The sequence below is a fragment of the Pseudophryne corroboree genome, chromosome 11 (assembly GCF_028390025.1).
Source record: "Pseudophryne corroboree isolate aPseCor3 chromosome 11, aPseCor3.hap2, whole genome shotgun sequence".
Taxonomy (NCBI): Eukaryota; Metazoa; Chordata; class Amphibia; order Anura; family Myobatrachidae; genus Pseudophryne; species Pseudophryne corroboree.
Genome location: NC_086454.1, coordinates 70,867,994 through 70,894,041, shown reverse-complemented (window position 1 = coordinate 70,894,041; position 26,048 = coordinate 70,867,994). Strand labels below are relative to the sequence as shown.

General features: G+C 45.8%; 1 protein-coding gene across 2 annotated transcripts in view; it reads left to right on the top strand.

Annotated features, from left to right (window-relative positions):
- LIN7C (lin-7 homolog C, crumbs cell polarity complex component) overlaps positions 1 to 9,069 on the top strand; it is a 298,049-nt gene extending 288,980 nt beyond the window's left edge. For both annotated transcript variants that reach the window (XM_063944412.1, XM_063944413.1), the window contains 2 exons: positions 3,208 to 3,417; positions 8,044 to 9,069. In XM_063944412.1, coding sequence (XP_063800482.1) covers positions 3,208 to 3,417; positions 8,044 to 8,199 — 366 coding nt within the window. In that variant the 3' untranslated portion in view covers positions 8,200 to 9,069. The remainder of the gene's footprint in view (positions 1 to 3,207; positions 3,418 to 8,043) is intronic.
- The last annotated feature ends 16,979 nt before the right edge of the window (positions 9,070 to 26,048 follow it).

Sequence of the window (26,048 nt, the reverse complement as noted above, 5' to 3'; positions counted from 1 at the left end):
GTACAATCAGACAACGCCACCACGGTGGCGTACATCAATCATCAGGGCAGCACTCGAAGCCGCATGGCAATGAGGGAAGTATCGAGGATTCTTCAGTGGGCAGAACGCCATTTGCCGGCCATATCAGCAGTGTTCATTCCGGGCGTTCTGAACTGGGAGGCGGACTATCTCAGTCGTCAGGACGTGCACGCCGGAGAATGGAGCCTACATCCGGAGGTGTTTCAACTTCTCGTGGATAAGTGGGGTCTCCCAGATGTGGACCTGATGGTGTCTCGACACAATCACAAGGTTCCGGTCTTTGGAGCAAGGACAAGGGATTCTCAAGCAGCGTTTGTGGATGCTCTATCAATCCTGTGGAACTTTCGGCTGCCATATGTGTTCCCTCCAGTGTCCCTCCTGCCCAGAGTAATACGGAAGTACAAGCGAGAAGGAGGAAACCTACTTCTAGTCGCTCCAGCGTGGCCCAGGCGGCACTGGTTCTCCGATCTACAGGGCCTCTTGTTGGATCGTTCCCTTCTACTTCCACAACGACCAGACCTCCTCGTTCAGGGCCCTTGTGTTTACCAGTATTTGGCCCGTCTGGCTTTGACTGCATGGCTCTTGAAGCTTCTGTCCTGAGGGCCAAGGGTTTTTCTGAGGCGGTTGTTCAAACTATGTTGAAGGCCCGTAAGCAGGCTTCTGCTCGGATATACCATAGGGTCTGGAATGCTTACTTTACTTGGTGTGCGTCTCGCAATCATGACGTTTTCAAGTTTAGTATGGCCAAACTATTGGCCTTTCTACAAAAGGGCCTGGACTTAGGCCTGCGTCTGGCCTCACTCAAGGTTCACATCTCGGCCTTGTCGGTTTGGTTTCAGAGAGAGATCGCTACCCTGTCTGATGTCCATACATTCACTCAGGGTGTGCTGAGGATTCAGCTTCCTTATGTGCCACCTGTGGCCCCTTGGGATCTGTCGGTGGTCTTGGAGGCCTTACAAGAGTCTCCGTTTGAGCCTCTTACCTCTGCTGACCTTAAGTGGCTTTCCCTTAAGGTGTTGTTTTTGCTGGCTATTGCTTCAGCTCGAAGGGTCTTGGACTTGGGTGCCTTATCCTATAAGTCCTCCTATCTAATTTTTCACCGTGACCGGGCGGTTCTTCGGACATGCCCAGGTTATTTACCCAAGGTGGTGTCTTTTTTCCACCTTAACCAGAAGATTGTGGTTCCAGCCTTTAATTCTCCTGAGTTGTCTTCCAAAGAGCGGTCTTTGGATGTGGTACGGGCTCTCCATATCTATGTGAAGAGAACTTCCTCCGTTAGGAAATCAGATTCTCTTTTTGTGCTTGATTTTCACAAACATGGCTGGCCTGCTTCTAAGCAGACATTGGCCAGAAGGATTAGAATGGTGATTGCACATGCTTATGTACAGGCCGATCGTCCGGTTCCTGCTACCATCAAAGCCCATTCTACTCAGTCGGCTGGACCTTCTTGGGCGGCCTACCATGGTGCGACCCTTGAACAATTGTGCAAGGCGGCTACGTGGTCCTCGAGGAACACGTTCATTAGGTTCTATGCCTTTGATACCGCCGCTTCCTAGGATGCTTCCTTTGGACGCCGGGTTCTTGTGCCCGCTACAGTGCGTGCCCTCCCGTGAGGAACTGCTTTGGGACATCCCCGATGTATTTCCTTGTGGAGCCCAGTGTACCCCGTAGCAGAAAACAAGATTTATGGTAAGAACTTACCGTTGTTAAATCTCTTTCTGCAAGGTACACTGGGCTCCACAAGGCGCCCACTCTGACGCACTTAGCTTTTTTGGGTTGGTATTGGCATAGCAGCTGACACCCTCTCCTGTGGTGAGTGTGTGGTGAAATTGGCTACGAGCGTTTGTCGTCTCTGGTACCTGCTACTGCATTGGGCTGGTTAACTAAACTGAGCTCTCTGGCATGGAGGTGGGGTTATAGAGGAGGCGGCGCTGTGCATCTTGGGAACAGGCTAAAGCTTTGAGCCTGTTGGTGCCTCGGATCAAGATCCTACTCTACACCCCGATGTATTTCCTTGTGGAGCCCAGTGTACCTCGCAGAAAGAGATTTAACAACGGTAAGTTCTTACCATAAATCTCATTATTTTTATTCAGTGTGATGATATAGTACAAGCCTGGCCAACCTGTGGCTCTCCACCTGTTGAGAAACTTCATAACCCAACATGCCCTGCCACAGTTGCTATTGGAGAATGCTAAAATTGTGGCAGAGCATGCTGGGGTGTGTAGTTTTACAACAGCTGTAGAACCACAGGTCGGCCAGCCTGATACAGTATTTTAAAGGAGCGATGTTGCCCATTGTAACTTATTAGCTTCTAACGATCAATTTTCTAGCACAGTATATAAAATTATAGTTATCATTGATTGGTTTCCATGGGATACTTCTCCACTTTCTCTCTCTCTCTCTCTCTCTCTCTCTCTCTCTCTCTCTCGAAGGTGTGATACATCTTCCTCTAAGTCTTGTTCTTTAATACAAACTGCACTGAGTCATGTTTATCATTAGTCATATAATCCTTTTTATATCTACAATATTATATTGCATAGTGTTTATTCTAGCACGCTGCACCTGCAGTTTCTTTTCCCTGGGGTGCTGGTCTCTGCTCTGGGGCTTCTAGCACACTCCGGTCTCTATCTCCGGTACCAGAGCAAAGAGCGACACACCCCAGGCAGGAATGAGGAACTGCGCAGGATGTGGCAGGTGCAGGGTTCTAGAATGAACACTAAGTTACATACATTGTAGTTTTGGTTGTTTTACTCACAGGTATCACATTATGGGATATATTCAATTTGCGTCGGATCCATTCCGACATGCATTTGTCAGGAATGGATCCGACAACCCCTATTCTATCCCATCTCAATTTGACTTTTTCAAAGACCAGCGAGGGCCAGCCGCCGGCAGCCAGAGGAGATCATCGCTACAGTAGCGCTGCAGAAGGATGTCACACAGCCGCCCGACCTCACGGCAGTGTCCACCCGGCTCCAGCAAGCATGCTGTATTTAATGTAATTGCTCTGGAAATTCGGGAGGAACTTAAAGCCACTGCAGATTTTAGGCTGATAGTGTCACATGTCTGGGCCCCATTCAGTCTCATCCTAGCTAGACTACCGTATTGTTTTCAGGTCCAGTGTGTTACAAACTGTTTATCTGTGAGTCCTCTCTCTGCAGTGCTACAAGTCTGACTTTTGTTTCATAGGCTACAGTGGCTGCTTTTGCTGCAAGTGAAGGTCATTCCCACCCCAGGGTTGTAGAACTCCCCAAAACAGAAGAAGGACTAGGATTCAACATAATGGGTGGGAAAGAACAAAACTCTCCCATCTATATTTCTCGTATTATCCCAGGAGGGATAGCGGACCGACACGGAGGACTGAAGCGTGGAGACCAGCTGCTGTCTGTGAATGGTGTGGTAAGGAAGCAACTCATTCTTACTTTGTTTTTCCACGATACAAGGGAAAGCTCTGCAATAACCAGAACTAATATCTGTTTATTGGGAGTGTAAACACATTCGTCACAGCAGAGGTTCAATATCATAATTAAATTATGTTTACCTGTTAACACCCGAGGGACATGTCAGTTGCTGTTATGCTGGGGTGAGTTGTCTCCACGGATAGCAGGCATTGACCTCCCCTTGTTCTTCTGGATACAGCAGGGAAGTATTGGTTTACAAAAATAAAAATAAGTGGGGAGACAATTTTTTGAAGATAACGTTGATTGCGAACAAAAAAGTCAAGCTGCCAACCTGCTCGTGCAACAAATTCATTAGTGACTGAATAAGTTTGGCCACTCGCATGTGATTTAAATAGGAAATTGTCTGTGTGGCACATGCTGGCACATTTTTGTGCAACACTGAGATTTTTGCTTCCTCTGGGTGCATGTCTCTTCTTGAATGACCAAAATATTTTGATTGATTATTTGGTTTCTGGATGAAGTTTTCCCAGAGCAAAAGTAACTAAATGGCATATTGCAAACCCCAGCAGCTTTGTGGCGGTTTTGCTGTGGTTTTGCAATCTGCTGATTTTACTGAGGACACAAACAGCAGAGGAGCAGAGCAGCAGCACGAGGAGCACACTGTGGGGACGTGTATCTGGCACTGGGGATATCTGACACTGTGGAGACGTGTATCTGGCACTTGGGGCATATATGTACCTGGCACTGTGGGGACATATGTGTACCTGGCACTGTGTGGACATATGTGTTCCTGGCACTGTGGGGACATATATGTACCTGGCACTGTGGGGACATATGTGTACCTGGCACTGTGTGGACATATATGTACCTGGCACTGTGGGGACGTATGTGTACCTGGCACTGTGGGGACATATGTGTACCTGGCACTGTGGGGACATATGTGTACCTGGCACTGTGTGGACATATGTGTTCCTGGCACTGTGGGGACATATATGTACCTGGCACTGTGGGGACATATGTGTACCTGGCACTGTGTGGACATATATGTACCTGGCACTGTGGGGACGTATGTGTACCTGGCACTGTGGGGACATATGTGTACCTGGCACTGTGGGGGCATATGTGTACCTGGCACTGTGGGGACATATGTGTATCTGGCACTGTGGGGGACATATATGTATCTGGCACTGTGGAGGCACCCATTTTTTGGCATTTTTATATGTATGTGGCAGTGTAAAGGGCCATTATGTGTATGTGGCACTGTACAACATGACTAAAAACAGGGTTATGACACAAGTTCATACTCCTACAAACGTCATACCAAAAGGTGTGCGCACAAAAATGGGGTGTGGCTTTGAGACATGATAGAGGCTCTTACACTTAACTACACGCATAATAGTGGCTCTTACCCTTCACTACAGATCTTTTCTGGCTCTTTGCCTCTGACTGGTTGGCCACCCCTGAATTAGAGTATCAGAATTTTTTTCACGGCACCCCTAGGCCAAAAGTTTCTTATTAAGAAATTTTGAAAGAGATATTAAGTTAATTTATGTTTATATGTCATTATTCGGTTCAGTTATGTGGTGGGGGACAGGATTTGCTTCTGTTTGTTCACATAGTTTATGATTGACAGCCATCAGCACTGGTTTTGCCTATTACATTGACCATAAATAATTTGAATTGGTCCTGGATCACAAATCCAAGGCACCCCTGAAAGTGTACTGAGGCACCCCAAGGTGTCACAGCACACAGTTTGAGATCCACTGGAATAGACTATTTTATAATCTTTAGTGATTTCAGTAGAGACCGCCACCAAATAGAACACAGCACCGCGGATTGTCATTTGCAAACTGCCGCAGATCGACTGCAGATTCAGTTTAGACGCCAAATCCACTACTTGTAAATGCCGTCTATTGACTCTGGTTTCCAAATGACACCGAAACTGGCACTTAGTAAATTTTGTCCCTAGTGTGTGTGTGTTGCTGGTGGAGGCGGAATTAGATTATGTTCTGGCCATACATCCCCAACACTGAATTTTATAAAGGCTCCTATTGTAAGCAGACATCTGGATAATAGGGATAATCCCTTGTGCAATTAATTGCCTTCAGAGGTCACATAGTAGATCGGAGAACTTATGTATACAATTAAAGTGTGTCCGTAGATTTAAAAAAATATACTGGACTATAAGAGGTCACACAGTTGGTTAGAGCATCACAAAGAACATATCGCATGCAAAGCAAGTCTGAGGAAATGCTTAAATAGCAATAATGAAGAGAAGTGCATAAGTAGATTTCACCGAATGTGAAGACACTTGGAGCACTGTGACTTTAACTATCATAAAGGAATAGAGGAAACACCACATAACTGAATTGGTTTGGAGAAGGCTATTGTCCAAAACTGAGGGTCTATGCAGGAAAATGTACTTGTGAGGGATATTCTCGGGAGGACTATGGACACAATTCTCTTCATGAACACTATGACAACTTCCGCCTCCTCCTGTTTGGCCTTCACTTCACCCATATATTCTGCCTTGTACAATATTTTCTAAATGCTGTGGTGATACTGGTCTTCCTCTTTCACTTATGGTGTCGCTCTTCAAATCATTGCACTGGTTCCCAATGCAATGTCTCCAGTATCCTAATCAGGCCACAAATAAACATAATTGATGATTTTGGTTTAGTTGTTACTAGTCGGAGAGTATGTGTGTGTGTGTGTGTGTGTGTGTATATATATATATATATATATATATATGTATGTATGTATATATATATATATATGTATATATATATTTTATAGAGAAAGCTCTGCACACATATATAGATCCAGATTTGATTCAAGGTCTTATAGTTTCCAACAGATATCTTCTTCTTCCTCTTCCTCCTCCTCCTCATCATCCATCTCCATCTCCATCTCCATCTGTTTATTCTTTTGCTTTTCTAGATCATAGTGTCTGAGGATAAAACAGGCTAATACAAATCTTGAATTATTTTAGTGCACCCAGATAATAATAATAATTTTATTTATATAGCGCTCTTTCTCCAATAGGACTCAAGGCGCTTAACAGATACATAGCATAATATAGTACAGAAAATAATGAAGTACATTTTCATAAAATACAGAAGCATGAAGATACTAAAAGGGACATTATGGAAATGCTTGAGTAAACAGGAAAGTCTTGAGTCTACTTTTGAAGGATTCTATAGTTGGGGCCTCTCGCACTGTGCGGGGAAGTGAGTTCCATAGAGTCGGAGCCACATGACTAAAAGCTCGACCCCCAGATGAATTACGGTAGATTCTAGGTACTGCTAAAAGTCCTTCATCTACAGATCGCAGTAATCGAGTGGGGCAGTATGGGGTCAGAAGCTGTTTCAGGTACCTTGGGCCCTTGTCATGTAGTGCTTTGAAACTCAGTAAGCCAATCTTGAAGATGATTCGCCATCTTACAGGCAGCCAGTGAAGGGAGTAGAGGATGGGTGTTATGTGGCTAGAACGGGGCTGGTTGGTTAACAGCCTGGGAGCTGTGTTTGGCACCAGCTGTAAGCGTTGCAATTCTTTTGCTGGGAGACCAAGGTAGAGGGCATTGCGGTAGTCTAATCGAGATGATACAAATGCATGTATGACTTTTGGCATATCATCTGAGGGAATTAAGTGCTTGATTCTGGCTATGTTCCTCAGGTGAAAGAATGAGGATTTGATTGTGGCTGATATCTGATGTTTAAGTGCCAAGCCACCATCCAGGACAATGCCAAGATGTACTCTGATATATAGATGAAGACACTTCTTAAAAGTTTACACACTCAGGGGTTGATTCAGTGTTACATGCATGCCCATTTTGCAGACGGACCTTGCAATTTGTATCTGAGTGCAGGCATCTATCTAAAGCCAGTTCAGAATCGTAAACATCTCAGTAAAAACTCCACTTGTGACTTTATTGGCTTAACTGGCATTTACATATACAGTAGCCTAACTTTAATCAGGGCAGAATTGTGAGTTTAGGCTGAATTACGAGCTGTGTTGAGTTATGCGTACGGAGGAGAGATCAGTCTTCTTTCTGATGCATCTATGCATAGATTGTAATGATGGCTATGACTAAAAGGTTACCTTGTAGGTGGCTTAGGTACAGTATGGAGCCTATGGATCAGCCTCAAAGCGATTTGAGGAGCCTGTTGGTGTAATAATCTGCTGGGCAGCAATTTGTTCCACTTGCAGTGTCACCCAGTATTGCAGATCACCTGGGCACTAGATGTTCAGGAGCATGCTTTGCCAACCTCTGGATTGTACACCCCCTGAGTGTAATTTTAAGTTGTACAACATGTTATGAGCCCTGTAGGGAAAGTCTAGAGCAGTGGTTCTCAAACTCTGTCCTCAGGACCCCACACAGTTCACGTTTTCCAGGTCACCCAGCAGCTACACAGTGTATCACCAACTGTCGCATTTTAAAAATCTACAGGTGACCTGCAAAACATGAACTGTGTGGGATTCTGAGGACCGAGTTTGAGAACCTGTGGTCTAGAGCATCATCATCGAAAGGCAGCTGTTTTCTTCTGGGGAGCTTTTTTGTTCTGTATGATCTGTGAGGTACAGCTGTTACTGAGTCACACAACACTTACTGTTTCCTGTACAGAGCGTTGAGGGGGAGCATCACGAGAAAGCGGTCGAACTACTGAAAGCTGCCCAAGGGAAGGTAAAGCTGGTGGTCCGATACACTCCACGAGTTTTGGAAGAAATGGAATCCCGCTTTGAAAAGATGAGATCGGCGAAACGCAGGCAGCAGAACTAAGAGGGCGCCTTGTGAACGCAAGACACAAACTTTCAGTTTTATTGTAGGATAAATGAAGTTCCCCTGTGGACTACCAATACAATGCTTTTTCTAGATTGACATACGCAGCTGAGAATCCAATACCGTTACAGGTCTTTCTCGCAGAAATGTTCAAACGTTTACAGGGCGGTTTTTAATGACCCTCCTTTTTTAATCTCAGAAGAAGTAAAACAAAAACACACACAAAAAAGATGTTTTTAATATGATATAGATACATTTGTAAAATGTTTTTTTTTTTTTCTTCTTTTCTTCAAACCTTGTTTTGCATCCCATCCTATTTAAGTTTCTTTGGCATTGGCACTAAGTCTTGTTATTAAAGCCATGTGCAGGATGTAATAGAAGACCTAGATTTTGAACCGTAACTTTATTTGGGGTTCTGTGTTGGTGGATTTGTAGATCGCCATTCCTAGTTTAAAGGGTGACTCCAATTTATACCCAACATTCTCCCTACTCCAATGAGCACCCAGTATACAAAACCACAAAGCAATGTTTAAACGCTCACTTTTACCGGTGGCCAGTATCAGTAGTGTTACATTACTGGAAAGGAGTGCATGTTTTCCCAAATTGCAGCCGCATCCTGTTGTGGCTCGCCAACAGCTCAACTAGTTGTAAAAGTGGAATGCTGGGTAAAAGTATCATTTTGGCTGGAGTTGCCCTTTAACACCTGGCTGGTACTGTAATGTCATGTTTCCCTAGGTAGATGTTGCTGTATTCCTTTTTGTTTAGTGGTACTTTGCATTGAGCATTTTTAAATGTTTTGTAAATGAAAATGAACCAGAATGCAGGCTTCGTTGTTTTGTTGAAACAATCAGTAAAATATTTGTCAAAGAATGCTTTTAATGAGTGTTGAATGCTAAAAAATATATGTGCACCTTTATATTCTTTCCAGGCGTGTGCAAGTGTTTCCACCCTTTAACTCTTTCAGTGCTGCCCCTCCAAGCTCTAGGCAGACGTCTGGCCTTATAAGCATTATTGGCCATATTCAATAGCTGTCGGAAGCTGCCATCTTGTCGGTAAGACGGCAGCTTCCGACAGATTTCTGTCGGAAGGGGTACCCACCTATTCAAAGAGGGCAGTTTTTTTTCCCGACCTGTCGGAAAACACGTGGGTCGGCGGAATAGGCGCCGATCCGCGTGCTTCTATCGGAAACGGGGCCGAATCAGGCAGGTTTTGGCCCCCTTTCCGGCAATCTCAATCCGACTTTAAAAAAAGTCGGTTTGAGTAGGGTGCCCCCCCACCCGGCCAGGCTCCTCACTCCCGGCAGCGCCTCCCCCCGCAGATATGTCCCCCAGCTGCGGCCGCCGCTGTCGGCTCCCCCCGCAGGCCGCCGCTGTCGGCTCCCCCCGCAGGCCGCCGCTGTCGGCTCCCCCCGCAGGCCGCCGCTGTAAGCATACTACGCCGGCCGCCGCAGTCAGCTTTCCCCGCTGCCGCTGTCAGAGCAGCAGGGAAGGACACCAGGAACGGCCAAATCCGACAGTCGTTGAATAGCCCTTGGATCCATTCCGACATGCATTTGTCGGAATGGATCCAACACTTATTGAATATACTCCTAAGAAGGGGTTAGAAAAACACTATACTTCTAGGACCAAAGTGAACTCAGATGCTGATACAGTTTTTTTCAGAGTTAATCATGCTGAAGAATACATTTTTACTTGTTCATGCCTTTATTTTACATTGAGAAGGGCTTGTTCAGGTGTACGTGATTTCGGTAAGGACCGCCACCCTCTGGCGCATTCCCAGACAAGTCGCAGTGGTCCAAGTCCAAGCTCTAAGACCCATTTTATCTGACACCTGCATGTATTGTGGCCATGTGAGATATCTCCGTGTATATGGGCACAATATCTGTGCTCCTCCCCTGGGGGGAGATATTCCCCCTTTCCTTACCTGTGAGAGATCTCACACTGTGGGGCAGATGTACTAAGAGAGTGATAAAGTGTAGAGAGATAAACTACCAACCAATCAGCTCCTGTCATTTTTCAAACACAGCCTGTAACATTGCAGTTAGGAGCTGATTGGTACTTTATCTCTCCCCTCTTTATCACTTTCCTAAGCTTAGTATATCTTTCCCTTTTTATATGGCCATGATGTGCATTCTTCCCCTGGGGCTGAGACATTTCCCCATTCCACCCCTATGGCGGAACAGGGGAAATGTTGGTCGGCGCATCAGTGCATGCCCTGCCTGATGCGGACACACAATTACCGGATCTATCGAACATGCTGGACGATTAATTTTGTCCCATCGATAATTGGTCTCACAATATCGGGCAGATCACCCAGATAATTGGATAAAATATGCCCAGCCGAAGACGTGTTTTGTTTAATAAATTACATGTATGGATACTCTGCACACAATACTATAGCAATCGGTGGATCCTGCGTTTATTCTTTAACGTTGGGCAATAATGGGATACGGTCATTAGGTCAACCACTATTGGTCGACATGGTCAATAGGTCGACATGGAAAACAAGTCGACGTGAGTTTTTCATTATTTTTTTCTCATTTTTTTGACCTTTTTCATACTTAACGATCCACGTGGACTACAATTGGGAATGGTAACCTGTGCCGAGTGAAGCGAGCCATGCGAGGTGACATGGTGCACTAATTGGGGTTCCCCGTCACTTTACGAAGAAAACGACACCAAAAACAGTCAAAAAAACTAGTACACGTCGACCTCTTGACCATGTCGACCTAATGACCCATACCCGCAATAATTACTAGAGGTGCGATGGATCTAGGGCAGTGGGTCTCAAACACGGTCCTCAGGACCCCACACGGTTCACGTTTTCCATGTCACCGAGCAGGCGCACTGTGTATGACCAACTGCCACATTTTTAAAAATCTACAGGTGACCTGCAAAACATGAACCATGTGGGGTCCTGAGGACCGAGTTTGAGAACCTGTGATCTAGGGTTTAAACAGACAACTTTGTACAAACTGTTTCGGTTTGCATTTTTCAGGAATTTGCTCTCCTGCTCGTGACAAACGTTAATGAGACTTAAGCTGTGGGTACACACTAGACTGATGTGTATATAATGAGCCGACATACCGTTAACATGAGTACACATTGAGCGATGTTAACGAAGGACGGAACTATCTCTGTTTTGTTAGCAACCACAAACGCCCGTATATCGGGCATACACACTATGTCCCGGTGTGAGCAATATGTTGATCCAATCTGCTGGATCGGAGCACCTATCACTCACTGTGTACCCAGCTTTAGCAAATGGCTACACTTCCGGCCCTCTTTAGTTAGAAAGCATGTCTAATATGACATTCTGTAGCTCTTAGAGACTAGAAAACTAAATGTAACCCAATATTAAAGGAGAAAACTTTAAAAAAAAGGTAGACGCAGGCTTTTTTAAAATTTTACATCTTTTTGGACTTTTTCATAAAATCCCTATCTTTATCGACATAGAGTTGGTTATAAACCCTGTGGCGAGCACAGGAAGCCACCGAGCCCAAAGCATGGCGAGCGAAGGCCTTTCTACAGTTGGGGGTCCCAGATGACAAAACTATCCACACAAACCCCCAAAATGCCAAAAAAATGGTGTCTACCATTTTTATGTCGACTATTTTCATGTCTACCTTTTGACCCTGTCGACCTTGGCGACTATCTATTGACTGTCTAACTAGACACTATCTATTATACCACACCCCTGCCTCACTGACTGCAGCACAAATTTCTGACAGAATGTCAACTATTTTATTCACGACTACTTACCCAGAGAAATGTTTATTCATTGAAATAATTCAAATGAAAAAGCCTATTCTGAATTATTTTTTCCTCCTATTCCTATCTTTTACACCCTATTACATTTTATAAGCTAGATATACTACTCTTGGGTGTGCGGGCACACTCTGTTGTACGCATGCCTTGGGAGGCTGAATGCATTTTGGCCTCGTGTCACAACACACACCATAGCGTGCGTATATCAGAGCGTGTTAGTACACTAAAGAGTGGTATATCTAACATAAATGTTTTTATATAATCTTTTTGTAAAAGTCAACTTGTATTTTAGCATTGATTTTCTTTTATGCTGCAGTTCATGGTTGTATCCACAAGATGTCACACTTACATCAGTTTTATTAATACATTACAGTGCTGATAGTGTTACAAGTTACAACTGCATGGTAGTTCTGATGTTTCCATGCTCTACACATTTACACGTTCTATATTTCATTGATATGTAGAAAAGTTTTTTATGTCTAATTCCAGGTGCTTTCAGTTTGTGTATATGTTACTCTAAATACAGTGCAGACAGCTATTTTGATGGCTAAGCCAGTAGTCATTTAGCCTAACATATTTTGAAGCCTGTTCCATCGGTCAGGAATGAGGCAATTTGTCTCATGTCGCTGTTCTATCATTAGTTCCATGTGTATTGAGAGGCTGCCTATTTCATCAGCCCAGTAAGTGATGTCTACACTGTGTAGATGATAGGTAAGACAGTACGTAGTAAATGGGAACCGGTCTCTAGGTCGACAGCAACCAGGTTGACCACTACTGGTCGTCAGTAACTTGGTCGACAGCTCAAAAGGTCAACATGATTTTTTCACAATTTTGTTTTCTTTTTTTGACCTTTTTCATACTTAACGATCCACGCGGACTACGATTGGGATTAGTTACCTGTGCCGAGCGTTGTGGTGGCGGAGCGAGGCACCTTGCCCGAAGTGCAAGGAGACACGGTGCACTAATTTGGGTTCCCCATCACTGTATGGAGAAAACGACACACAAAAACATGAAAAACCCATGCTGACCTGTCGACCTAGAGACCCTGTCAACCTAGTTACTGTCGACCAATAGTGATCGACCTAGTTACTGTCGACCTTGCATACCACACCTAATTTAAATACATCACATGACTGTACATTGAAAATATGCTGTCTTTTCAGGATCTTTTGTCAAATCTGTTCAACGATTTAACCGACAATTCTTTTTTCTTTTTCTTTCTGAAAAACGCTTAGAAATTGGCGGGTATTGTTTGGAGTGAATTAGGTGGAGAACATGTATTTAAACTTATCCAAAATTATATATATATATATATATATATATATATATATATATATATCTATATAATGTGTCATTTGTGAAGGAGGGCACTCACCAATTTTTGTTAAAAGGTCAAAGGTAGTTTTATTACCAAATCATCAAGTAGTTGACACCAAGAGTAGCATGCTGTTTGCAATACCGTTTGGTGTCTTGACAAAGATCATTTGGATATTACCGAAACGTCAACTTGATGATTGTTTATTGGAATTAACTGTTCCTTGGAGTGGAGCACCATCACATGTGGACTTTCTTTTTCATCCACTAGGGGTCACTGGAGTACTCTTGGGATATGGACGGCTTCCGTAGGAAACAGCACTGAATATTTAAATTTAGAACACTCCACCCCTCCATATCCCCGAGTACCTCAGTGTTTTTTCTGTGCTCGAAGTAGTAACAGCTCTGTGGCTGAGTCCACAATTACTTTGAATTATTTTTTTTGTGGAATATTTTTTCTATTTTATATACTTTCCTTTCCCCCTTCCAAAAGGCAGGGTCAGGGATAGTGCAAGCTGCTGATAGCAGCAGTGGCGTGTCGGTCCTCACTGAATGAGCACCCTCACAGCCACACACAGATCTCCTGCACACAGGCTGGCCGGCGCTTGTACAGAAGCCCCGTCGGAGCCTCATCACAAGCAAGAGTGCAGGTATGTGTACGGGGCGGTCAGCTCCCGCTGCCGCCCCGAGGTGTGGGAACATTGATTAAAGGGGATCCCTCTACTGATGGCCGCCCGCCGCCGCTTCTCTGAGCCCGCCCGCTGTTCCGGCCGCCGCGTCTCCAAGCCCCACCGCTGCTCCGGCCGCCGCTTCTCGGAGCCCCACCGCTGCTCAGGCCGCCGCTTCTCCGAGTCACCGCTGCTCTGCCGCTACTCATAGCGCTTCACAGCGCGCTCCCCGTCCCGCTTCCAGGTTCCCGCTGGCGGCCCCACGCTACCCGCTGCCCGGCCCGCACTGCATCCGCAACGGAGCAGACAGGGGCGGGGGGGGGTTATTACAGGGGCTAATAATGGAATAGATAAGCAGCAGCATCAGCAGTATGATCCAGATATATATATAAAGCTGTTTTATACTGACAGGGATTTTTTACACAGGCTGTTTATAATATCAGTTATGAATAGAAACTGCACTGTGATTATAAGTGTAAGCATGGGGGCCATTTTAACCATGCTTCCTGTGTCTTCCTGCTGTGATTCCAGAACGTTCCAGTACTACATCTCTACTCCACCGGAGGCGCAGGGGTGTTAGTGGGAATTTGGGATCACATTTCATAGTACTGGCCACGTGTACTGCACTTGGCCAGATATATATATAGAGACACCTTCGTACTATTTTACTGAGTCGTGCAAGTGTCTGGTTTTTGTGTATTGTATTGTCTGTCGCCATAATGAGTAAGGCACCAGCAAAAACTAAAACGCATAATTGCAAAGTCTGTAGCAGTGTGTTACCGGATGGATCTACCACATGTACAGTATGTTTTGTGGATTCGGTTCAGAATACAATTTCTGCTCCGGTTTTAAAGCCAATTTCCTCCCCGAACCCTCCTTGGGAAATGCTAGCCAATGTACTGGCTGGGTTGCAATCAGAATTGGCCGCCGCTCGACAAGAGCGGGAACGGCAAGATCTGAGTCTAGGGTGAGACCGCCAGAACTACCGGAGGCGACTCAGCCTTGCGAAAGGTCCAAATCCATTTTGGGTAAAAGGGATAAATTTCATATGTCTTATGATTTTCCAGTTTCTGCTATGTTGCATTCTGACGATTCCATGCAAGACCTCACGGAACAAGATGAGGGTGAGGAGGGCGAAGTGGAGTCAGATAGTGAGGATTTTAACAGCTCCGGCATTGATAATCTCATCAGAGCGGTGCGTCAGTCTCTGGGGTTTACTGAAACTGAGGAGCCTCTCACAAATGATCAGGTCGTATTTACTAAACGACAAAGAACTCCAATAAGTTTTCCTGTCTCCGAATCTCTTAATCAGATGTTAGTAGAAACACGACAGAATCCAGATAAACGGTTTTCTATACCTCGCAGATTTAAGTCTAGTTACCCGTTTCCAGACTCGGTAACATGTACATGGGAGAATCCACCAATAGTTGATTCGTCAGTGTCGAAGCTTACCAAGAAATTAACCATACCAGTGCCAGCGGCTACTACGCTTAAAGACCCTTCAGATCGCAAGATAGAAACTATGCTAAAGTCCATGTATGTAGCAGCAGGAGTGATGCTGAGACCTGGATTGGTTGGCATCTGGGTCACTAAGGCGCTCATAATATGGATTACAGAACTCAAATCTGCTTTACATGACGAAAACCTGATACTTCTTGCAAATCAAATGTGTGAGGCTGCAGAGTATCTCTGTACAGCTTCTACTGACGTCTGTCAGCTCACTTCTCGTATTTCATCGTCGCTAGTTACGGCACGACGAGCACTCTGGCTGCGTGCTTATCAAGCGGAGGCAGAGGTCAAACGAGGTATAGAGGCGTTGCCTTACGATGGCAAGAAGTTGTTTGGTCCTGAATTGGACGCATGGATTGCTGAGGCTACGGGAGGTAAGTCTGTTTTCTTACCATTGCCTCCACCGGTATCAAGAAGGAGGTACGCTGGACCTTCGTTCAAATCTTTTAGACCTCAGTCCTTTCGAGGACGTGGCAGAGGAACAGCCACGCCTGCTAGACGTGGTCGTGGACGTGGTTTCCAACAAACCAACACAAGTCGCCAGGACGCTAAGGTTACCGACAAACCAGTGGCATGACGGGCTACCAGCCCATCTCGGTTCTCCGATTGTGGGAGCACGCCTTCAGACGTTCCATTTGGCGTGGTTCCACACATCCGCGGATGGGTGGATCCGCAATTTAGTGTTAAAAGGTTACAAAATAGAGTTCGACTGTCTTCCGCCTCTGCGGTTTTTCAAGACAGGATTGCCTCTGTCGGACGACAAGAGGGCGGTTCTGCAAATTGCCATTCAGTCCCTACTGGATTCAGCAGTTTTGATTCCGGTCCCTGTACATCAACAGGGTCAGGGCTATTATTCCAGTCTGTTTGTGGTACCGAAGCCGGATGGCTCAGTCAGACCAATATTGAACTTAAAGGGTCTCAATCAGTACGTAACTTACTACAGATTCAAGATGGAGTCTCTGCGTTCCGTGATTGCGGGTTTAGAGCCAAAGGAATTTATGATTGCGCTAGATCTCAAGGATGCGTACTTACACATTCCAATTTGGCAGCCTCATCAGAAATTCTTGCGGTTTGCAATACGCCAGAACCATTACCAGTTTCAGGCTCTACCGTTTGGCCTGTCGTCAGCGCCTCGGGTATTCACCAAAGTGATGTCTGTGATGATAGCTCATCTCAGATCCCTGGGAGTGACAATAGTTCCGTATTTAGACGATCTGCTCATCAAAGCTCCGTCTCAACAGATGCTTCTCCAACATGCGCTGCTAACGTACAAGGTACTGGTTCACCACGGTTGGATTGTCAACTTCAAGAAATCACATCTAATCCGTCTCAACGCCTTCAATTCCTAGGTATGATTCTCGATACGGTCAATCAAAGAATTTACCTACCACAACAGAAAGTACAGATTCTACGCCATCTAGTACAATTAGTGCTCAAGCCACGCACAGTGTCTGTACACTTGTGCATTCGCCTCTTATGCACAATGGTGGCAGCTTTCGAAGCGCTTCAGTTCGGAAGATTTCACTCGCGTCCATTTCAACTGAATGTGCTCGCCCAGTGGTCGGACTCGCATCTGCAGATTCACCACAGGGTGAGGTTGTCGCCAAGGGCAAGAGTGTCTCTGCTCTGGTGGCTCAAGGAACACAATTTAACCGCAGGGAGACTGTTCGGAGGCTGGAATTGGATAATTCTAACAACGGACGCCAGTCTCAGAGGTTGGGGAGCGGTAGTTCAAAATTGTCAGCTCCAGGGTCTCTGGGCGGATCACGAAAGATTGCTGTCTATAAATGTCCTGGAACTCCGCGCAATTTACAATGTGCTACGACAAGCAGTGCACATGCTTCGCTCTCAGCCTGTCCAAGTGCAGTCAGACAATGCGACGGCGGTCGCATACATCAGCGATGGGGTTATCCTCAGGTGGACCTGATGGCGTCTCGACACAATGACCAAACGCTCCAGTATGTGTCCAGAACAAGAGATCCAAAGGCAGTGGCGGTGGATGCTCTCACCGTCGCGTGGCCGTACAGCCTTGTGTATCTGTTTCCACCGTTTCCATTGCTCCCTCTGGTGCTAAAACGGATCAAAAGAGAGACTGTCACAGTCATACTAGTGGCGCCTCATTGGCCTCGGAGAGCTTGGTTCTCGGATCTCCGCGGACTACTCGCAGACGAACCTTGGCCGCTCCCTCTGCGTCCGGACTTGTTACAACAGGGTCCGTTCCTTTACCCCGATTTAGCGCGGCTGCGTTTGACGGGGTGGCTGTTGAGACCGCCCTCTTAAGAAGAGAGGGCATTCCAGAATCGGTTATACCAACTATGTTACGAGCTAGGAAGCCAGTTACGGCAGCTCATTATTACAGAATTTGGCGTGCCTATATAGGTTGGTGTGAAACTCGGAAGTTTCCGACATCATCTTTCAAGTTATCCCGTCTTTTGTTATTTCTACAGACGGGTTTAGATGGAGGACTGCGTTTATCTACACTAAAGGTGCAGGTATCTGCTTTGTCAGTTTACTTTCAAAGACGATTGGCTCTATTGCCGTCTATACACACTTTTCTCCAAGGTGTCCTCAGAGTTCAGCCTCCATTCATTCCACCTACAGCGCCATGGGACTTGAATCTGGTTTTAGATTTCTTACAGTCTTCATATTTTGAACCCTTACAGCAAGTGGATATAAAGTTTCTCACTTGGAAAACAATTTTTCTTCTAGCCTTAGCTTCGGCAAGGCGTGTTTCAGATTTGGGTGCCTTGTCATGCAAGCCACCGTATTTGGTGTTTCATGATGACAGAGCGGAACTTCGGACGAATCCCGCTTTCTTACCAAAGGTAGTGTCATCTTTTCACATCAATCAACCAATAGTAGTTCCTGTGTTGACAGCACATTCTGGAACTCTGGATGTGGTACGCGCATTACGCGTTTATGTATCCCGAACGTCTTCAGTTCGTAAGACTGATACGTTGTTTGTTCTCTATGATGCTGCCAAGATGGGTTGGCCAGCGTCTAAACAAACCTTATCCAGATGGATAAAACTGACCATACGTCAGGCTTACCTTCATGCTAGGTTACAGCCGCCTACATCAGTAACCGCTCATTCCACACGTTCTGTGGGAACTTCATGGGCAGCTGGTCGGGGAGCTTCTACGACGCAGCTTTGCCGTGCGGCTACATGGTCTTCAGTGCACACGTTTGTGCGCTTTTACAAGTTTGATACGTTTGCGGCATCAGCATCTAGCTTTGGCCGCCTCGTGTTACAGGTGCCAAACAGCTCTCCCGCCCACGGGGGAAGCTTTGGTACGTCCCAAGAGTACTCCAGTGACCCCTAGTGGATGAAAAAGAAAATAGGATTTTGGTACTTACCAGGTAAATCCTTTTCTTTGAATCCATAGGGGGCACTGGACGCCCACCCAGAGCAGTTTTACCTGGTTTGTGGTAAGTTCAGAGGATCTTATGGTAACACACTCTCACCGACTGGTTCAAATTTATCAAGTGATGGTTATGGTGTCAACTGTTTAGTTGTCTGTACCGTTATGGGTCAACTTCGTTGTTGTCCGTTATGTTATATGTAATACTCCGTTGTCAACCTCCTCTATAGATCCTGTTCGGCTCAGTAAAAAACACTGAGGTACTCGGGGATATGGAGGGGTGGAGTGTTCTAAATTTAAATATTCAGTGCCCTGTTCCTACGGAAACCGTCCATATCCCAAGAGTACTCCAGTGCCCCCTATGGATTCAAAGAAAAGGATTTACCTGGTAAGTACCAAAATCCTATTTTTGATGTGCAGTACAGTGCAGATATCCACTTCACATACATACACATATATATATATATATATATATATATATATATATATATATATATATATATGAGAGAGAGAGATATATGTAAAATAAAAAAACTTTAAAACATCGCAGTGTCATATTGTCACCATGGAACGTCACAACCATCACGACAGTGATTTTCCCAGTGGCTGCTCATCTCAGCAGCTATCAAGTACCTGATGGGGGGGAAAGCTGGGGGTTAATTTAAATTTCCCCAGCGGCTGCCAATGTCTTCAGCCACTGAGTGGGGGTCCTGCTGTGTAGACACTAGGGAGGGTGCAGGGAAGCAGAGGTGCCGGGAGATCCCTCTGAGAGCAGCAGTTGTGGGAAGATTCTCCTACAGCCGCCCACACTGTGTATCTGACTGGTCGCATTATTTGTGATCAGATAACGCACTGCCATTGTTTGTGATCAGATAATCACTTGCCACTGCCAGGCAAGTGGTTAAAAAAAAGAAAATGTCTGCTTTGAATACAGGTGATCACTGAATTATGTAATGCCTTCTGGTGCATGCAAAGAGTTAAACTGGGTACACGCCTAAACCTTAATCTGTCTGATGGGAACAAAAATCTGGTACTATATGGGAGCAAATGACGATCAACCAAAGGCTGGAAAACAGACAGTGGTCGTTCAGACAAATTGGTTAAATTGGTTTGATATAACAAATTTGTCTGAACAATGTTTTTATCCATTTCCAGCATTTGGGAGCAAATGGTTGATTGTTATTTGCTCCCATATGTTACCAGACTTTTGTTCCCAGTAGACAGATTGGCCAGATAAATCTTTGTGTGTACCCAGCTAAAGTAGTAAAGTTAGCAAATAGTTACATTTAAAACAGAAATCCAATTTATTTAAACTGATGGGGGAGGGGACTAAACTGCAGCCTTCTAAAAAATAAGATTTTAAACCTGCCGGTAAATCTTTTTCTCCTAGTCCGTAGAGGATGCTGGGGACTCCGTAAGGACCATGGGGATAGACTGACTCCGCAGGAGACATGGGCACTAAAAAAGAACTTTAGGTATGGGTGTGCACTGGCTCCTCCCTCTATGCCCCTCCTCCAGACCTCAGTTAGAGTAACTGTGCCCAGAGGAGACGGACAGTACGAGGAAAGGATTTTTGTTAATCTAAGGGCAAGATTCATACCAGCCCACACCATCCACACCGTATAACATGGAATATACGAACCAGTTAACAGTATGAAACAAAATAGCATCAGCCCGAGACTGATCAAAACTGTAACATAACCCTTATGTAAGCAAAAACTATATACAAGTCTTGCAGAATTTAGTCCGCACTGGGACGGGCACCCAGCATCCTCTACGGACTAGGAGAAAAAGATTTACCGGTAGGTTTAAAATCTTATTTTCTCTTACATCCTAGAGGATGATGGGGACTCCGTAAGGACCATGGGGATTATACCAAAGCTCCAGACCGTGCGGGAGAGTGCGGATGACTCTGCAGCACCGATTGAGCAAACATGAGGTCCTCCTCAGCCAAGGTATCAAACTTGTAGAATTTAGCAAAAGTGTTTGAACCCGACCAAGTAGCTGCTCGGCAAAGTTGTAATGCCGAGACACCTCGGGCAGCCGCCCAAGAAGAGCCCACCTTCCTAGTGGAATGGGCCTTTACCTAATTTGGTACCGGCAATCCAGCCGTAGAATGAGCCTGCTGAATCGTGTTACAGATCCAGTGGGCAATAGTCTGCTTAGAAGCAGGGGCGCCAACCTTGTTGGCTGCATACAGGACAAACAGCGCCTCTGTTTTCCTAACTCGAGCCGTCCTGGCTACATAAACTTTTAAGGCCCTGACTACATCAAGAGACTTGGAATCCTCCAAGTCCCCCGTAGCCACAGGCACCACAATAGGTTGGTTCATATGAAACGATGAAACCACCTTAGGCAGAAATTGAGGACGAGTCCTCAACTCTACTCTATCCACATGGAAAATCAGATAGGGGCTTTTGTGAGACAAAGCCGCCAATTCGGACACCCGCCCCGCAGATGCCAAGGCTAACAACATGACCACTTTCCAAGTGAGAAATTTCAACTCAACTGTTTGAAGAGGTTCAAACCAGTGTGAACACACTAGTACTAAAAGTACCAATACAGCGCTAAGAATAATTATTTGCAGACAGGTGGAAAGGATTAGTCAAAAATTTAATATAAATTAAAATTAAAATTCAAAAAATAGGTATAGTAATGTCTAAATGACAATTAATACATGACGAGAGCAGTTAAAAAGCCATGGCTTATTTATGACAGCCAAATAGAATCAGCAACAGGACAGGGATTTTCTATTATCCAGTGGTTGGTGGACCTCAGTTTTCCTTTTACCATTGAGAATATACGTCTCTCCACAAATAGTTACCAATCCTGGAGGTACATTTACAAACTTCCTTGATGGTTTCTCAACACGTGAGGATGGCAGCACATCAGTTGAGGGAAGTGGGTTAGTCCTCCATTTGCAGTGGGATGGTTGTGGGAGAATGGTTCCTAGCTTCTTTAAAGGTCCACCGTCCAAATGATCCTGGATGGTCTATGTTCCAGTGTCCTTACGCGTTTCGCTGTCTTTGTGGAGAGACGTATATTCTCAATGGTAAAAGGAAAACTGAGGTCCACCAACCACTGGATAATAGAAAATCCCTGTCCTGTTGCTGATTCTATTTGGCTGTCATAAATAAGCCATGGCTTTTTAACTGCTCTCGTCATGTATTAATTGTCATTTAGACATTACTATACCTATTTTTTGAATTTTAATTTTAATTTATATTAAATTTTTGACTAATCCTTTCCACCTGTCTGCAAATAATTATTCTTAGCGCTGTATTGGTACTTTTAGTACTAGTGTGTTTATGTTTTATTTGGATTTGACTGTCTAAGGTTTTTACAGCTGCTCAGGAGAACCAGCTCTGTCAAGCGCGAGGTACACCCACTCTTTTGAGTGAAGAGAGGTTCCTTTGGTTTTCTCAAACCAGTGTGACTTAAGGAACTGTAACACCACGTTAAGGTCCCATGGTGCCACTGGGGGCACAAAAGGAGGCTGGATGTGCAGCACTCCCTTTACAAAAGTCTGGATTTCAGGGAGAGAAGCCAATTCCTCCTGAAAGAATATAGATAAGGCCGAAATCTGTACCTTAATGGAGCCTAACTTCAGGCCCATATCCACTCCTGTCTGTAGAAAGTGGAGAAAACGGCCCAGGTGGAAATCTTCCGTAGGAGCATTCTTGGCTTCACACCAAGAAACGTACGTCCTCCAGATACGGTGATAATGTTTCGCCGTCACCTCCTTCCTAGCCCTTATCAGAGTAGGGATGACTTCCTCCGGAATACCTTTCCCAGCTAGGATTTGGTGTTCAACCGCCATGCCGTCAAACGTAACCACGGTAAGTCTTGGAACACGCAGGGCCCCTGCTGCAACAGGTCCTCCCTGAGAGGAAGAGGCCATGGATCTTCTGTGAGCATCTCCTGAAGATCTGAATACCAGGCCCTTCGAGGCCAATCTGGAACCATGAGTATTGTCTGCACTCTTTTTCTTCTTATGATTCTCAATATTTTGGAGATGAGAGGAAGAGGAGGGAATACATAGACAGACTGAAACACCCATGGTGTCACCAGGGCGTCTACCGCTACTGCCTGAGGGTCCCTTGACCTGGCACAATACCTCCGAAGCTTCTTGTTGAGGCGTGACGCCATCATGTCTATTTGAGGAAGTCCCCAAAGACTTGTTATCTCTGCAAAAACTTCTTGATGAAGTCCCCACTCTCCTGGATGGAGATCGTGTCTGCTGAGGAAGTCTGCTTCCCAGTTTTCCACTCCTGGAATGAAGACTGCTGACAGAGCGCTTACGTGATTTTCCGCCTAGCGCAGAATCCTTGTGGCTTCCGCCATTGCCACTCTGCTCCTTGTCCTGCCTTGGCGGTTTACATGAGCCACGGCTGTGACGTTGTTTGATTAAATCAGAACCGGTAGGTCGCGAAGAAGATTCTCCGCTTGTCGTAGGCCGTTGTATATGGCCCTTAATTCCAGTATGTTGATGTGTAGACAAGCCTCCTGGCTTGACCATGTTCCCTGAAAATTTCTTCCTTGTGTGACTGCTCCCCATCCTCGGAGGCTCGCGTCCGTGGTCACCAGAACCAAGTCTTGAATGCCGAACCTGCGACCCTCTAGAAGGTGAGCACTCTGCAGCCACCACAGGAGAGACACCCTGGCCCCCTGGGGGACAGGCTTATTTTCTGATGAATTTGAAGATGGGACCCGGACCACTTGTCCAGAAGGTCCCACTGAAATGTACTCGCATGAAACCTGCCGAAGGGGATGGCCTCGTAGGTCGCCACCATTTTTCCCAGTACTCGAGTGTATTGATGGACTGACACTCTTTTCGGTTTTAACAGGTCTCTGACCATGTTCTGGAGTTCCTGGGCTTTTTCCATTGGGAGAAAAACCCTCTTTTGTTCCGTGTCCAGAATCATGCCTAAGAAAGATAGCCGAGTCGTTGGAACCAACTGTGACTTTGGTAGATTTAGAATACGGCCATGTTGCTGCAGCACTCTCAGGGAGAGCGACACGCTTTTCAGCAACTGATCTCTCGATCTCGCTTTTATCAGGAGATCGTCCAAGTACAGGATAATTGTGACTCCCTGCCTGCGCAGGAGCACCATTATTTCCGCCATTACCTTGGTGAAAATCCTCGGGGCCGTGGAAAGCCCAAACGGCAACGTCTGAAACTGGTAATGACAGACCTGTACAGCGAATCTCAGGTACGCCTGATGAGGGGGATATATGGGGACATGAAGGTATGCATCCTGTCTAGTGACACCATAAAATCTCCCCCTTCCAGGCTGGAGATAACCGCCTGGAGCAATTCCATCTTGAATTTGAACTTTTTCAAGTACAGGTTTAGGGATTTTAGATTTAGAATGGGCCTGACTGAGCCATCCGGTTTCGGAACCACAAACAGGGTTGAATAGTACCCCTTCCCCTGTTGAACTAATGGAACCTTGACAATCCCTTGCTGTTGATACAGCTTTTGAATTGCAGCTAAAACTATCTCCCTCTCTGGGGAAGAAGCTGGTAAAGGCGATTTGAAAAATCGGCGCGGAGGCACCTCTTCGAATTCCAGCTTGTATCCTTGGGCTACAATTTCCATCGCCCAAGGATCCACGTTTGATTGAACCCAGACGTGGCTGAAGAGTCGAAGACGTGCCCCCACCAGGGCGGACTCCCTCAGTGGAGCCCCAGCGTCATGCGGTGGATTTAGTAGAAGCCGGGGAGGACCTCTGCTCCTGGGAACTAACAGTAGCAGGCATTCTTTTCCCTCTACCCTTACCTCTGGCGAGGAAGGTAGAGCCCCGACCTCTTCTGGACTTATGCGACCGAAAGGACTGCATCTGATATTGTGGTGTTTTCTTTTGCTGTGGGGTAACATAAGGTAAAAAAGTAGATTTACCCGCGGTAGCTGTGGAAACCAGGTCCGCGAGACCTTCCCCAAATAAAACCTCACCCTTGTAAGGCAAAACTTCCATATGTCTCTTTGAGTCGGCATCACCCGTCCATTGGCGGGTCCACAGGGCTCGCCTAGCAGAAATCGCCATGGCGTTGGCTCTTGAACCCAACAGTCCAGTGTCTCTCGAAGCGTCTCTCATATATAAGACCGTGTCTTTAATGTGACCCAGGGTCAATAAAATGCTATCCCTATCTAGGGTATCAATGTCAGCTGACAAGGTATCTGCCCAAGCTGCTACAGCACTACAAACCCAAGCCGACGCTATTGCCGGTCTGAGCAAGGCACCCGTATGTGCATAAATTGATTTTAAGGTAGTTTCCTGTCTGCGATCAGCAGGATCCTTGAGGGCTGTCGTGTCTGGAGACGGTAGCGCCACCTTTTTGGACAAGCGCGTTAAAGCCTTGTCCACCCTGGGTGAGGATTCCCACCGTAACCTGTCCTGTGCAGGGAACGGATACGCCATAAGAATTCTCTTGGGAATCTGCAGTTTCTTGTCTGGAGTTTCCCAAGCTTTTTCAAACAACGCGCTCAGCTCATGAGATGGGGGAAAGGTTACCTCAGGTTTCTTTTCCTTAAACATGCATACCCTCGTGTCAGGGACAGAGGGGTCATCTGTAATATGTAAAACATCTTTTATTGCAATAATCATATAATGAATACTTTTGGCCACCCTTGGGTGTAACCTCGCATCATCGTAGTCGACACTGGAGTCAGAATCCGTGTCGGTATCAGTGTCTGCTACCTGGGACAGGGGACATTTCTGAGACCCTGAAGAGCCCTGTGACACAGTCAAAGCCATGGATTGACTCCCTGTCTTATCCCTGGACTCTGCTTTGTCCAATCTCTTATGTAATAAAGACACATTTGCATTTAAAACATTCCACATATCCAACCAATCAAGTGTCGGCGTTGCCGACGGAGACACCACAATCATCTGTTCCACCTCCTCCTTAGATGAGCCTTCCGCTTCAGACATGTCGACACACACGTACCGACACCCCCACACACTCAGGGATATATCTATATGGAAACAGTCCCCCAATAAGGCCCTTTGGAGAGACAGAGAGAGAGTATGCCAGCACACACCCAGCGCCACCGGACACTGGAATAAAATCCCAGTTAGTACAGCGCTTTTATATAAATATATAAATACACTCACTGCGCCAATTAAATGTGCCCCCCCCTCCCCTCTTTTTTGCCCTCTGTAACCGTGTTCAGCAGGGGAGAGTCCAGGAAGCCAGCTTCTCTGCAGTGTGCTGTGGAGAAAATG